Below are 16,172 nucleotides of genomic sequence, written 5' to 3'. Positions count from 1 at the left end.
ACCTTTTTGACCAGGGCTCATATACCTTTTTGACCCTATATAGGGAAAAGGGTGCCATTTGCAGATGCAGTCAGACTTTGTGTCAGGAAAGCACCAGAGAAGTGAGTGTTCTTTAATTAGTGCTAGAGAGGCAGAATTACATGTTTATCAATAACTACTGAGGTACTTAGTTCATGTTAGCTCGATTGGAGTGGGAATGAGTGGCTTGAGTTTTATGAAGGCCATTTTTGAGGGCCGAGCTTTCTGGTTGATTAGATGAAGCCAGGAAGTTGATTAAGTGGCTGTGTGACAATTCCCCTGTTGGCTCATGTCTTTTTACAGACACAGTCATTTTTATATTTAAAAGAAAATTAACCAGGCAAGTCAGTTATTAAGAACAAATTCTTATTTACAATGACAGCCTAGGAACAGTGGGTTAACTGCCTGTTCAGGGGCAGAACGACAGATTTGTACCTTGTCAGCTTGGGGATTTGAACTTGGAACCTTTCGGTTACTAGTCCAACACTCTAACCACTAGGCTACCCTGTCGCCCCTTGTTGAGAGGGAGGTGGCAGGCAGGGAGATGCAAAAAATAAAGGGAGGGAGTTTCTCTCTGAGGGGAGGAGAGGAGGGCTTGCTTTTCACTCTCTGAAGACTGAGTGCTGCGATGTAGTGCCAGGCATAGGAGGAAGCAGAGAAAAAAACAAGTTGCTCCTTTAAGAAGGCTGTTGGATTGGATCAGATCTACTACTCAGCACTTTTTTACACTGGCTCCTAATTTGGGATTTGTTTAGAATCAATAGGGGGACTCTGGAACGTTACCTTGATTGGGAAGGGATTTGGGAATTCTGTTTACTTGGATATCAAACCAGCAAGATGTCTGACTCCAAGGTTACTGCTCACTTGGATGGAATTATCTCTGACTTTGAAGGTTTGTCTTGTTTTGATCACCCTCTTTTTATTTGTCACAGACGTTCCTATCGACAGCCAGCGGTGACTAACGACTGACGATAACTGATGTCAAAACTACTATTTCTAGATCGAATTTACAATTGAATCACTACCCTTTTTCACTTAACAGCACTGGTCTCTCTCACTCTGTTTTTGTTTCTTGAGTTTGTTTGTACACACATTGGGTATGTGTTCCCCTCAGTCTCTTTTTTATTTGACCTATATTGAACCAGGCAAGTCAGTTAAGAACAAATTCTTATTTTCAATGACGGCCTAGAAACAGTGGGTTAACTGCCTTGTTCAGGGGCAGAACTACAGATTTGTACCTTGTCAGCTCAGGGATTCGAACTTGGCCAACGCTCTAACCACTAGGCTACCCTGCTGCCCCTCTTAATCTGAGTCTTCTATTGATTATATGGGGTTGCAGGTAGCCTAGTGGTTAGAGCATTGGGCCAGTAACCGAACGGTTGCTAGATCAAATCCCCAAGCTGACAAGGTAAAAAAAGAATTTGTTCTTAACTGACTTAAATAAAGGTAAATACAAAATATCCTAGTTCTGTCAGTGTCAGTATTGACAGTGTTACTCCACCACAGGAAACCTTCCAGCTGAAAGCATTAAAGGGACTCATAGTAAAGCCTCATCTGGCCACCGCATCAAACCCCCATTCATTCACAACTCCTCAGTGTGTCCTCTGTCTCTCTCCTTTGTTTTCCTAGCTGTCCTGTGAAGCATTGATTTCCTTTGTTGTCCTCTTCCTCCTCCGGTCCGAGTGTGTCCTTCCCTCCAGCTGTGAGAGGTCTGACAGGTGCCACACACACACACACACACGTTTTTTTGCTATCCTTGTGGGGAACAAACAATTGATTCCCATTCAAAATCCTATTTTCCCTAACCCAGCGTTTCCCAAACTCAGTCCTCGGACCCCAAGGGGTGCACATTTTGGGTTTTGGCCTAACTTAACAGCTGATTTAAAATGATCAAAGCTAGATGATTAGTTGATTTATTTGAATCAGCTGTGTAGTGCTAGGGCATAAAACAAAACATGCACCCCTTGGGGCCCCAAGGAACGAGTTGGGGAAACCCTGCCCTAACCCCTAATCCTTAATCTAACCTTAATCCTAAAACTAAACCTAACCCTAACTCTAACCCTAATTGTAAGCCTAAACCTAACCGCTGAAGCTAAAAAAAAAAGCCTTATCCCTTGTGGTCTTGACAAAATGTACCCATTTGTCTGAGTTTTCCTTGTTTTACTATCCCTGTGAGGGCTCTGGAGGCCGATACGTAAAGCTTATTAAAGAGCAGTGATACTATCGAGAGCAGAGTGCGGGTTTCTTATTTTTATCCCCACAACGATTGTAAAAACCAAAACCCACACACTTTGAACTGAAAGTGTGTTTCCTCCGTCAGATCTGAGAATCTGAATGTGTGACTGAACACAGTTAAACATGTCAGTATTGTTCATTTCATTTCTTTAGGGTCACATGGACACAGTCCAGAACTTGATGAGCATTGAGTTCTCGCTCTCTTGGTCAGATCGGTATATGTGCATTCACTCCCTTAGAATTACACTTCTGGATGTGTGGTCCTGCTTCAGAAGCTAGTTTTGAGTCAGTGAAGCTCAAAACAATATCAGTCCGGGCATGAGGGTAAGACCTTGTTCTTTGACAGAAAGGATTGTGGTGATCTCTCCATATTGGACAGACCAGACTCTATCTCCCACATCTGTAGGTTTATGTCCAGGTAGTTTTGTTTAGTGAGTGATTATGTGTTCTGAGGGAGTGTGCCACTGTTTGGGCAGGGAGAGGAAATTCCACCGAGTGTGTGTGTGTGTGTGTGTGTTACCCTGCCAAAAAATAGGTAAAGTAAACATGTGTTCTATTGCCTGGGCTCTCTTTTAAAGTGGCATGTGTTTCTGTATATTTGGTGGAGTGTCCGTGCACTTTTATGACCATCTTTGGGGGCTTGTGCACCACTTTCTTTTGTAAACTCAGTTTAGGTACAGTGTGCTGTTAACTTTCCATTAGCAGTACTATGTGATCAAATGGATGAAAAATACCATATTAGTGCCATGGTAACAGGATGGTGTCAGCCACCCTGTCACTCAGCCTGTCCTCTCAGGCAGTAGTGGATTCTGCTTGAATCTGATACTCTCTGGTATCTGATCTTGGGCCGTGTAGAAACGTCACTATTGGTCACGCACTGCTGCTGAATCACAGCTGACGTCGGACTACTCTGCCATTTACTTGCAAATCCAGTCTGGTCCGTGTTATGTCTGTCTCAAACTAGAAGTGTGGGGATTTTCCAGAGGCTTATTGTTTGTGGACAGTGTGTGTGTGTTTAGATTGTGTGGTTTATGTTGGTGCGTCGGTATGGATTTTAATTTCTTATTTCTGAGTGCACCTGAGATCCCCATCAATTCATAAGCCTTGGTCTATTATTGCTCTCTGATTATTTGAATCAACTCAATAGAGAGTCAACTAAATAGGGAATGATCCTCTCGGGGTCTGTTTGCTATGGTGGAGTTTGAAATAGCTGCAGGTGTTGTCTGGAATCCATCCGCTCTTGCTACTTCTAACATTGGAAACGGCGCCAGTGGTCAACAAGTGAAGTAAATCAGGGTGGCAGTGGCCTGCAGTACAGAAGGCTTTCTAGTCGTTAACCTGTGGCTGTTGCTTGTTCAAAGGACTGAACTAGGCCTTACCTGCCAAGCACCCAGGGGTTCAGACTGAAAGGTATGGAGCCAAGCACTACTGAACTACCAACAGCTGCGTTCACTTTGAGTTCCTCTTTCTCTCTCTCTCTCTTTGTCACACTGTGTGTCAGCGTAAACCCAACCGTGTCCAGAGAAGACATGAGGAAGTGTATATTTGACACCCTGACATTAACGGTGGCTAAGCTTTGGACTGATCCAAGTGGAATATCATCGGGGGAGGATTTGTGTCACTTTATCGGTCATTCGATGGCCTTGCCTTGTCAGACTTGGTTTTGAAAGATTTCTATAATATTATAATTCCGCTGCATAATGTTGTAGCCCGCCTCTGTTGACACTGGCAGAACCGCTGTGTGCGTACGCTTGGGTATGTAGCGCCCCGAAGTTAAACTTCACCATTATAGTTTGTGTTAGCGTATCAAGATAAAGTGTTGTCAAACTTGAATAGACATTCTGTTCAAGTCATAATCACTGTTTTGCCAGTGGGTTTGGCATTGTGTGTACAGTGGTATATATATATATATATGTCTGAAACTGCACTGTTTTAAATGCTAGCATTATATCATCATGCCTCTTATGTTTCATAGACCATAATCTGGCAGTATTACAGTAACTGTCAGCATCCTCATAGTTCCACCGTCATGTGATACGGATCAGGAAGTGAGCGAGTCGGGAATGTAAGAGATTGTTCAGTGAGACAACCATTGACTACAGACATAATACCATGGTGTTATATGAGCAGAGAAAGGTCAGCAATATTATTCGGCAATATCTTCTCCAGTATCCCATAGATAGTGTGTAATACTATATATTTGCTACAGTACAGTTGGCCTTTTCTGCCCTAAAGAACCCTCAAAACACACACTTGCACATCCGGCCCAATAGACATAAATTAGACTAGACAGACACACACACAGACACACACACACACACACACAGATGAAACACTAGCATTTGGGCCTCAGAGTTGCGGTCCCCAGGAGAGCTCCCTTCACTCTTCAGTTCTAAGAGGCCGGTCTGAAGGCCGTCTGGCCCCCGTCTAGACCTATTTCTTTGAGGAAGCTGATCCAGCCGGTCACATCAGGACTCAGACGACATGCCAAGGAGCTCAGGGCCCATACTCACAAAGCGTGTCATAGAAGTAGTATTGATTAAGGCCTGGGACTCTAACATGAAGGCCACCATGATGTCCGTTGGCCTTGTTTAGTAGGATAGTGTGCTGATGTGGATGAGCTGTAGTGCAACAGTGGACCATAGAGAACACAACCTCACGTCTTGACCTTTTTAGTCAGTTTTAGTATACGTCGATGGTCCCTCTCTCTCACCCTCTCTTTCCTCAGTGTTCAATCTTTTCTCTAGCCTCACTAAACCCCACAACAGGATGGGGTGATGACTTTGATCTTTCTGACCTCAGTCAGAACCCAACACAACCAGGAAGTCGGTCTCTTTCTATATCTACCGTGAGACTGTAAACAGGAAACAATCATTGTGGTTCGATTGGCTCGTTTTGGTTGGAGCATAATTACATTTCCCAGCTCCATAAAAACCAATTTTATTTGTCACATGCTTCATGAATAACAGGTGTACACTAGCAGTGAAATGCACACTGACTGTGTTAACTCAAACCATTAGATGAAAGCACCTGGATAGCTGTATAATTATCATAAGCCTATCTCTTTCTAGCTGCATCAGAGCTGTACAGTATCTATTGTCCATTACTCTGTGTGTCCTTGAGGAGATGAGCTAATGCCAGTGATGCACACAGGGACAGGAAGTCAAGGCTAACACCTGGGCCTAGCAGGGTATTTCTCCTCTATTTAAATCGCCCAGGACGATACCAGTAGCGCGATACTCGTCAGTGTCATGGCAGGGAAACAAAACACAAAGCAGATTTAACTTCTTTAGGAAAACAGGTTCTAATGTTAGAAAACAAACATCATTATGTTGTCATCCGTAGTCAACTGCATTTATTTTCCAAGCTACAGCACAATATTTTACATAGCTGTTTTTTTTAAAGGACCAAAGAGTTGAGTTTACTTCGTGTTTTCATTTTTGCTATGGACATTTTATTTTGCGATGCTGGTATCTACCCGGCACTACTATTTAGGCCAGGTGGGAAGAGAGCCTCCATCTTAGTGTGTTTTTCTGACCACAACATCTGGCCAGGAAAAACTCTGTTGGCCCAGTTATAGGCCTTGGACTATGGGCCCAGATTTGTTCTTGGTCAGGAAAAATGCCTGGCCCTATGGCTACTGTTATGGTCATCCCCTCACAGGAGACTATGGGACACAGAACACCAAGAGGTAGGCTACACAGGGAGAGAGAGAAGTAGGCTCTGTTTGTTAAGGAGATTCCGCAGAGACGTTCTGTATTTCCAGCTCATTGTCTGGGAATGCCATTTCACTTGGGGGGGGGGGGTGTGAGACGGTATCATCCGCCTGGCCTACCGCCTGGTATCGTCCGCCTGGCCTACCGCCTGGTATCGTCTGCCTGGCCTACCGCCTGGTATCGTCCCAGGTCAATCCAGCACGTGTGAAATCCACAATGGGGATATCCTTGGATGCTTCCTCGGAAGCACGTGATCCTTCTTCTCTGTCTTCTAATGGAATGACGTTGGAAAGAGTGACCTCTGAGTGTATAGAAAACCGTGGGAAACCGCATGGTGGAACTGAGTCGCGGAACGTTCCTATTTGCTATAGCAATTCCCGTAATGTCTCTCTCTTTCCAAGTCATTCTGAGGCATATGGTGTCTGTTGAGAAAGTTGCATTTGTAGGTCATATTAAATCATATGCAGCCATCTTGGATGTTATGATAACACTTAAGTCCTAAGTTTTTAAGCATTGAGCATTTAATCATACATTGTACCGTTTCTCCCTGATGGTAACACTTACGTCCTATCAGTGTTAGGCTTATACCGACTGTCTTTCTATGCATTGCAACTCATTCATTGCAACTCATTCAGATGGAAATGTATGTGGTAGAAAAGATAGAGTAGGGAATCGTGTCAGCTCTGTTCATTCGATTTTTGTCGGCAGCCTTCAGAACGTTTCCGATCACTGAATGCACTAATGGCCTCCCAGCTCACTGTTTGCTAAGCAATAAGCAGCGGACTGATTTGGCAGTCAAGTCCTTGTCCTGGACCGAGTTGAAAGTAGCTGGAACCTTGGAATCGTTCAGCACAATCATAAAACACAATAGAGAGGAAAGGGGGGTTATGGGGGATGGAGTAAAGTGGCAAAGGGGTTTGGACATGGAAATAACTTATAACCGTCTTCTGTATTATATATGGGATTGGGTCTCCCGTTCTAATTGAAGATATGGGAGATGGGACGTGTTTTTAGTAACAGCCATTAGCAACACCCATCCTTAAAACGGAGGACTAAAACGTTTTTTTAATAATGCCTCGTAGACTCGTAGAATTTAACGCCAATATTCCCCAAATCACGAGAGCGTAATGGAGGAAGCATGAGAGAATAACAGTTAGTCGTTGGAAATAAATGTTTAAGTTAACAACCTTTTCAGAAGGTGTTTTGGGGGGGTTGTTAAGAGCATTTAACAGCTGGAGTATGTACACGCGAGACCCTTCAAGTGCAGTTGGGCGATTTAGCAGTTTGCTAATGCTGCTATGCTAACGTTGGTTAGCTAGCTTTTCAATGCGCAGGGAATGCAAGAACACGGAGAGGCAGATCAGTCAAATAAAATGGAAAGACGTACGGTAGCCATAGCAGGAGTGCGTGTTTTAAATAGAGAGCTACAGAGGGAAGGGGTGCTAGCAACACCAATCATACAACAGAATATAGACATCATGGACACTTATGAGGCCATAAAAAGGTTATTGAACTGGACAATTGCCATTAGACAGTCAGAGAAGAGCAAGACATTTCCTCCAGCACGCTAAATTATAGTTTGGCAAGAAGAGGATTTGTTTTAGGGGGAGAAAGAGTATCGCTGTCATAAAATGAAGAGGTTTATAGCAGTAAAATTAGATTAGGCCCGTAACTGATGTTTTGAGGAAAGGCTTTGGTGTGATTGCCTCCAGCTCCCTGAGTCCCTTCACTGCTCGGACTGGGTTTACGGAGAGGGCAATGGGATAGGGGCTGAGTACCCCCTCTGTGGGTGTACATACATACACACATACATACACGCGTGTAGACAGACACACACACACACACTCTTTAGGCCATAACAGAACTGATCATTAGCTTGGAGTTGTGTTGAGTGGTACAGAGAGGACATAGATGTGTGTGACTGTGATGTCATAACCAGCTCGTAACCACAGTGACTAGCTTAGCATGTTCCCCATGGGATTCAAGTTGACTTCCAAGAGGCAATGCCTACAAGGCCAAACTAGCCTTATGTTTTGGTTGAAACTTATTTTGGGGATTTTCTCACAAAGCCACCAGTAACCTGGGGGAAGCGTGGCTCCTTTTTGTTAATTTGGTATTAATGCATTGTATATAGGCTATGCATCAGTTGCTACCACTACTACTCCTCCATAACTCATACAATATTAAAGAATGCATGTAGAGAATATAAGGCCATGCAAGTATAAGGCCATTTGAGGCTGTGCAAGTGGGTGTATAAATTGGATCACATTTTATAACATACAGTAAGTACCACACTGTGTCATACAACTGGCACCATATAAACGTATGCAGTGCCATCTGCAGTCGTATGTAGTGACAGATTGGCACCACTAATAAAGAGTTATTGAAATGAGTTGAGCTTGGCTTAATTGCTTGTTGCTGCCATTGTCCTTTGTGACGTCGCCGAGATTGCTTTTCCAGCTTCTCTCTACCCACTAACCTCGAGCAGCTATGATGCCAGGGACGTCGAAACAGTTCATGTTGCTCCTCTGGAACTAGAATACACTGTTCATATATTTGCTGACGTATATGTTTGGTCCAGGACTAGCCGCAATGTTTGTTTAGGAAACCGGCCCTAAGTGCACTCTGATTATCAGCAATGTCAGAAATGGTCAAGAATGGATGACTCATTGACTGAGTGTGTCTGTCTCATCTCACCCTCCATGCAGCTCTAAAGAGGTCGTTTGAGGTGGAGGATGTGGACACCTCGGCCAACTCCTCGCCAGGCTCCCGCCGGGCGCCCAGCAACCCCAACCACCGCCCCGTCATGTCCCCCACCAGCGTCTACTACCGTGAACTGGGCGCCAGCAATAACAACAACGGCTCCATCTCCAAGACCATCATGGGAGGGGGCGGCTCCAAGCCTCCTGAACCCATATCCCGGGGACGCACGGAGCTCTCCATCGACATTTCCTCCAAGCAGGTGGATCCAACCAGCCCTGGTTCCCTCCGATTCGGCACGAAACGACCCGAGGTCCTAGGCCACTCCAAGACCCCCGAGGTGGGCCACAAACGGGAGGTGACCTTCGCTAAAACACCCCAGGATGTGGTGATTCGCGGAGGGGCCCGAACCCCCGAGCCCCCCAGCCATGCCCGGAGGTCCGAGCCCCCCAATCTAGGGGACGGCCAGGCCGCTAGGACCACACCAGGGATCAGCGTCACCAAAGCACCCGAGACAACGGGGAATGGAAAGAACAACCACGAGAACCATGGTCATCATGCACCAGTCCACCACCCGCACCACCCCAACCCCCACCACAACACCATCGTCACTACCATCCGCTGCTCCTCGCCCAACCGCACCAAGTCCCCCAACCCCGACAGTAAGTAACCTCTGACCCTAGGTTTCTTCTCCTGAACCCTCTAACTCCTTAGGTTCCTCATGTGATCCTGGATGTAGTCACTCTAACAGAGTGAGGGGCTTCAAGTAGTGGAGAACACAAACAGCCATAGAGATGCTTGGGTTTGTAGGAAGGCCCCAACTTTCCATTGTCTTTCAATTGTGTCACTGTGAAGTTGCTATGGAGATGACCATACATGTATAAACAAGGGAGAGTAAAAGCAGTGTTTTGAGGCTTTGGGCCTGCTGTGTGTGCTGCTAACCACCGATCATAGGATCTGGTGTGTGTGTGTGTGTGTGTGTGTGTGTGTGTGTGTGTGTGTGTGTGTGTGTGTGTGTGTGTGTGTGTGTGTGTGTGTGTGTGTGTGTGTGTGTGTGTGTGTGTGTGTGTGTGTGTGTGTGTGTGTGAGTGTGTGAGAGATCTGGGCTAGAGCTCCCTCTGGCATTACACAGGCTGCGGATCAGAAGCTTTGGTGTGTTAAAGCAGAGAGGCCCAATGAGGCGTGGAGGCAGTAATGGGCTCACTCCACTGATCTGGGCCTGTTTCTAGGAGTGGCATCCAACGCTGAGGCTGAGTGCCTCCAGTCTGATACAGACAGTTTTTAAGACTATTGGCAATATGCACATACCTCCGCAGTACACGGTAGTGTAGGCATCCACATTTTGGATACACTTTTCGTTTTCAAAACTCCAGTGGCAGAGGTACAGTACATTTTCCACAACACATCATCCCCCTCCAGTTGCCCTCCTCTACTACCTCACAGAGGGACTGGAAGATGCAATCACACACACAGTGGAGCGCTCTGGGTCCCCGGAGTGGGCCTGCAAGAGGAGAGGTCGGTTTGATTAAAGCCCAGCCTGGGCCTGTCTGTCACTACGGCCTGTCTCTCCTGTCCCTCCCTCTGCTCTGTCTGGAGCCCAGCGTCTCAGTCCCCTATCAATGAATGTTCGGCTGCGTTGTTCTTCAATTCCCTCTCAACTCAGTCCCCTATCGCTGCATGTACAAAAAACATTCAGCCAATTTGTTCTTCAATTCATGCACTCTTGGTAGACTGTGAGATAACAACAATATTTTGTTTTATTCTCCTACATATGCAAAAGACGAATGTATAAATGGTTCTCTTCATCCCTGTCCTAAAGCAAACCAGCGTGTTTTAGCAGTCGGCAGCATCTGACACATTTGGGTTCCACTCGCTCTCCTTTGCTTTTCACTTTCTTTGTCTATCCCTCTCTTTCCTCCGCTCCCTTTCTTACAACACACGCACAGACACTCCTCTTCTTTCCTCCTCTCTCTTTCTTACAACACACGCACAGACACTCCTCTTCTTTCCTCCGCTCTCTTTCTTACAACACACGCACAGACACTCCTCTTCTTTCCTCCTCTCTCTTTCTGACAACACGCGCACAGACACTCCTCTTCTTTCCTCCTCTCTCTTTCTTACAACACGCGCACAGACACTCCTCTTCTTTCCTCCTCTCTCTTTCTTACAACACACGCACAGACACTCCTCTTCTTTCCTCCTCTCTCTTTCTTACAACACATGCACAGACACTCCTCTTCTTTCCTCCTCTCTCTTTCTTACAACACACGCACAGACACTCCTCTTCTTTCCTCCACTCCCTTTCTTACAACACGCGCACAGACACTCCTCTTCTTTCCTCCTCTCTCTTTCTTACAACACACGCACAGACACTCCTCTTCTTTCCTCCGTTCCCTTTCTGACAACACACGCACAGACACTCCTCTTCTTTCCTCCTCTCTCTTTCTTACAACACACGCACAGACACTCCTCTTCTTTCCTCCTCTCTCTTTCTTACAACACGCGCACAGACACTCCTCTTCTTTCCTCCGCTCTCTTTCTTACAACACACGCACAGACACTCCTCTTCTTTCCTCCTCTCTCTTTCTGACAACACGCGCACAGACACTCCTCTTCTTTCCTCCGCTCTCTTTCTTACAACACACGCACAGACACTCCTCTTCTTTCCTCCTCTCTCTTTCTGACAACACGCGCACAGACACTCCTCTTCTTTCCTCCTCTCTCTTTCTGACAACACGCGCACAGACACTCCTCTTCTTTCCTCCGCTCTCTTTCTTACAACACACGCACAGACACTCCTCTTCTTTCCTCCTCTCTCTTTCTGACAACACACGCAGACACTCCTCTTCTTTCCTCCTCTCTCTTTCTGACAACACGCGCACAGACACTCCTCTTCTTTCCTCCTCTCTCTTTCTGACAACACGCGCACAGACACTCCTCTTCTTTCCTCCGCTCCCTTTCTGACAACACACGCAGACACTCCTCTTCTTTCCTCCTCTCTCTTTCTTACAACACACGCACAGACACTCCTCTTCTTTCCTCCTCTCTCTTTCTTACAACACACGCACAGACACTCCTCTTCTTTCCTCCACTCCCTTTCTGACAACACACGCACAGACACTCCCCTTCTTTCCTCCACTCCCTTTCTTACAACACGCGCACAGACACTCCTCTTCTTTCCTCCTCTCTCTTTCTGACAACACGCGCACAGACACTCCTCTTCTTTCCTCCGCTCCCTTTCTGACAACACACGCACAGACACTCCTCTTCTTTCCTCCTCTCTCTTTCTTACAACACACGCACAGACACTCCTCTTCTTTCCTCCGTTCCCTTTCTTACAACACACGCACAGACACTCCTCTTCTTTCCTCCACTCTCTTTCTTACAACACGCGCACAGACACTCCTCTTCTTTCCTCCTCTCTCTTTCTGACAACACGCGCACAGACACTCCTCTTCTTTCCTCCTCTCTCTTTCTGACAACACGCGCACAGACACTCCTCTTCTTTCCTCCTCTCTCTTTCTGACAACACGTGCACAGACACTCCTCTTCTTTCCTCCGCTCTCTTTCTGACAACACGCGCACAGACACTCCTCTTCTTTCCTCCGCTCTCTTTCTGACAACACGCGCACAGACACTCCTCTTTTTTCCTCCCTCTGCAGATTGAGCATGTCTCAGGCCCCCAGAAGGGGCGTCCGACACGAGCCAAGTTAGATTCCTGTAAACTGAGGGATAAAACCCGGAGCCAAATATGACCTAATGTGTCAGCATTTACAGTCTTTAGACAGCATTCACGCCATGTTTAGAGAGCGTTTTAGAGAATGTATAAATAACGTTTAGACAACGTTTCAGACCTGAGACTGAGGGAGCCCACAGCATGGGGCCAGCTGCAGGGAAACTGCAGCTGCTAGACGCGTTGGTTTTTGTTTATCAGGTGGACAAAGGCACACATTCTGCCAGATGGTACCCTATTCCCTATATATTGGAGCTATGGCTCTAGTCAAAGCTAGTGCCATAGGGAATAGGGTAATTCCCATTTTGGACACAGCCACATGCAGAAAAGCATTCTACTTTTTGCTCGTTCGCTTCCTCAAACTCCAACTCCGCAGTTATCAAATGACTCACGGCTTTCAGTATTTAATAAGCCAGTATGTTCCAGTGTCGCTATTAGTGACATTGCCAAGTATTTCATGGCTTACTTGGCCTTTAATTAGCTATACTTCTGTAGGCTTTTCCCCCTGTGGACACAGACCATTTTAGCATTAGGTGTTCGTGGATTGGAACAGTATTGGTATAAATGAACATACTTTATCATTCGGTACGAGTTTGTCGGCTATTTTCCAATATTAAAAGCTCAGATTTGATGGGACGATAGAGAGAGCGAGGTAGTGTTTTCTTTCCTGCTCTGGAGCTGGGAGTCTTGTAGTCTGGTTCCTACTCAGGCCACGGAGGTCTGGGCTCGTTATTTACCCAGAGGGAGAGGGCCTTATTAGGGCTCTCAATGAAGGGTGACCTGCCTGGAGGGCCTGAGGCCGGGGCCCACCCTGACTGACTGAGTGACTCTGACCCCTGCTCCGTCTGTCAATGAGGGGAGATGGCGTCAGTGGAGCAGAAACGTGAACAACACAGCACTGTAGTGGACTGCTAGTGGGTTGTTTCCATCAGATTTTGTATCAAGTAGGAGAAATTGGCTCCAACACACAAGTAGACCCTAATTCATTTCAATAGGTGACGATGAGTGATCGATGTGAGGGTTTCACAAGTGACTTAAAAGTGATATTGATTCTCTTTCATGACAAGATATTACCTAGATACTGGTGGATGTGAAACTCTTTACATTGGCGTACAGATTGTTGACTCCGTGCCTCGTGTGAAGTTTTCCAAGTTACTCTCCGCTGTGTTTTTGTGAGTGATAAGCCGTTTTCCTGTCCATTCAGTTTTTCAAACGGGTAATGACATCAGAGACACACACTCTGGTTTCCCGGGCTTCCTTCCTTCCGTGTGCTGTCCGTCAGGACGATTGTTTCCCCTCGTCCTGACCGCGCCTCTCTTCCTCTCTCAGCCTGGGTCATGGGATCAGAGTCAGTGGCCCTTCCAGACAGTTCTATTGTGGTGAGATCACACACCTGGATACATTTTTAGTTCATTTCTAGGATCAAAATGTCAGTCTCTGCCTCCCGGGTGGCGCAGTGGTTAAGGGTGCTGTACTGCAGCACCAGCTGTGCCACCAGAGACCCTAGGATTCTAAAGTACTGTATTCAGTTTCCTCTTCCCCATGTCTTTCCATGCTGTGTCACATATGTGGAGCCTGAATGACCTACAGCGCTATGTGATTTAAACCTACTCCGGCGTCTTAGTCTTTAGTTGCAGGAACTTGATGGCAAGGGAGGACTATGACACACTCACACACACATGCATGTACGCACACACACACACCACCTCAGACAGTGGTCAGGCGTCTCCCAGTTTAATTGCACTCAGCATGACCTGCTGTGTCATTATGAGAGTGAGTAGAAAGAGCGAGTAGAAATGTCTTTATTCTTTTGGAACTTTTGTGAGTGCAATGTTTACTGTTCATTTTTTGTTTATTTCACTTTTGTTTATTATCTACTTCACTTGCTTTGGCAACGACGACATGCGTTTCCTATGCCAATGAAGCCCTTGAATTGAGTAGAGGAGGCCGTCTGCTAGAGCATATCATCGTGGCTCATCTTAAACTGTTTACAGGTTCCAAACCTCTCAGGGTTAGCGTTAGCGGGCTAGGAAAACTACAGAGTGAGGTCATTCGACTGCAGTGTCGGCCGCTCACTTTCAGCTCCACTGAGGGCAAGCGGTGTTAGCTCATAATCATGTCTGTGGGTGCAGAGCTCAGAGTGGCCAGCAGGAGGTGCAGTATCACATGTGGAGTGTAGGGTTTGGCTTAGTGGAGATGGCTGTGGGACCTGGCTTGCAGGTACTGATTGCATCTTATACAGGACGTTGCTGAGGGCATATAGACAGTACTTATTAAAGGTGCATCTCGAAGTACATCTCTTGTTCTCTTATCCACTCTGTTTCTTTCATTTCTCTCCCCCCTTTCTCTTCTCTCACTCACACATTGTTCTGTATCTCACTAAAACTGAATGAATGTGTCTGGTTGTGTCATGTGGGATTTATCCCTGATGTGATTTAAAGTGTTTTTGGAGGCTGTGGACTCTGACTGGGTCAGTGGAAAGCCTGTGTCTGTCTGTGTGTATTGAGCGCTTCCACTGAGGGAGAGCTGAGCTGAGTGAAGTGGAAACCGGACAGGGTCCCCCAGATAAGGTTTCCGGAAGCTTCTGTTTACTCTGCTTCGCCTGGTGGAAGTCAGGGGTTAAACAAGGTTCCCATGCAGCACACACACACGCACACACTCCACTAAAGCAACTCCAGTTCCCCCTTCCTCCTATTTCCAGTCTCCCTGAGCTGCTATCTCCCAGTCCCCACCCTTTTCTTCCTTAGTGAGTTCTCTGAATGCTGGTCAAGCTGGCCTGACACTAGTCACGACCGTACAAAATAGGTAAGGCCAGGACCTTTTCCTGACCACCAGCCAACGACTATCATCACTACCAGTGTCTGGACCCTCCCCTGACTCTACCACAGTCTTTTATCTGGTTTATTCTGGTTTATCTTGAAGAGGTGTCTGTCTGGTCCTGTCTGGTCCTGTCTGGTCCTGCTTATAGACTGCACCCAGCTGCTACGGGCTGACCAGGATGAGCTCACTATTTCTCAGTTTTGCCAACTGTACAGCTGGTTAACAAAGAGAAGGTCCACTTTGTCAGTGCCTCAGCTCTCAACACCCTCTGCTAATGAGGTTTTCCTCATCCCTGGCTGATAAGGGCCATGTTTGGAATGATAATGGTGTTTTGCTGTAATTAAACTCTCTCTTTCACCATAACAATACGAGGTTCCCAGATATTGACGTCATGTACAGGTCTTTGTCGAGTGCAGTGCCTCGCAACCAACAGTTGTTGCTGTGTGGCCAAAGATTCAGTGAGCGCACACGAATTGTGAGGGGGCACTGGACAGATGGCCATACGTACCACTGTTGTGCCATCTGCTAGGCCGGGCAGTGGGCAGATGGGAGGCAGGGCAGGGTATGTGTGGGGTCAGTACACCCCCTCTCCCTGCTGGACCTCTCCTTAGGAGGTACCTAAATAATAGTAATCAGTCACCATAGAAATAGAATTACTAGAACGGCGTCAATGTTCTGTGATTCTATTTCTATCAGCCACCAGTCAATTGGGGGGGGGGTTAGAGACACAGTACTGCAGGGAGTTATTGACCCTTAGATGTTCCATAGAAGAGGAAGACGGTTACTTTTTATGATCAATTGTTAATTCATCTTCAATCATATTTTTTATAAAGACATGATTCCATGTTAATTAAATGTCTCACTGGCAGACCTCATCGATTTGGTCGTATAGGCCCCTCCCAGGTTTACGCGATTTTGACCTGTCATTCAATAAATTTCCTTTATAAGTA

General features: G+C 46.4%; 1 protein-coding gene across 5 annotated transcripts in view; it reads left to right on the top strand.

The window, feature by feature from the left end:
• The window catches only part of LOC109865792 (septin-9), a 73,062-nt gene that overhangs the window by 21,731 nt on the left and 35,159 nt on the right, over positions 1 to 16,172 (top strand). For 3 of the 5 annotated variants that reach the window (XM_031799564.1, XM_031799566.1, XM_031799565.1), the window contains exon 2: positions 8,678 to 9,331. In XM_031799564.1, the coding sequence (XP_031655424.1) occupies positions 8,678 to 9,331 (654 nt within the window). Of the gene's footprint in view, positions 1 to 627; positions 911 to 8,677; positions 9,332 to 16,172 lie in introns of those variants that run through there. The other 2 variants (XM_020454238.2, XM_031799563.1) reach the window with 2 other exon arrangements.

The sequence above is a fragment of the Oncorhynchus kisutch genome, linkage group LG20, assembly GCF_002021735.2.
Source record: "Oncorhynchus kisutch isolate 150728-3 linkage group LG20, Okis_V2, whole genome shotgun sequence".
NCBI lineage: Eukaryota > Metazoa > Chordata > Actinopteri > Salmoniformes > Salmonidae > Oncorhynchus > Oncorhynchus kisutch.
The sequence above is the reverse complement of the archived record's forward strand: the minus strand, read 5'-3'. Positions and strand labels throughout refer to the sequence as shown.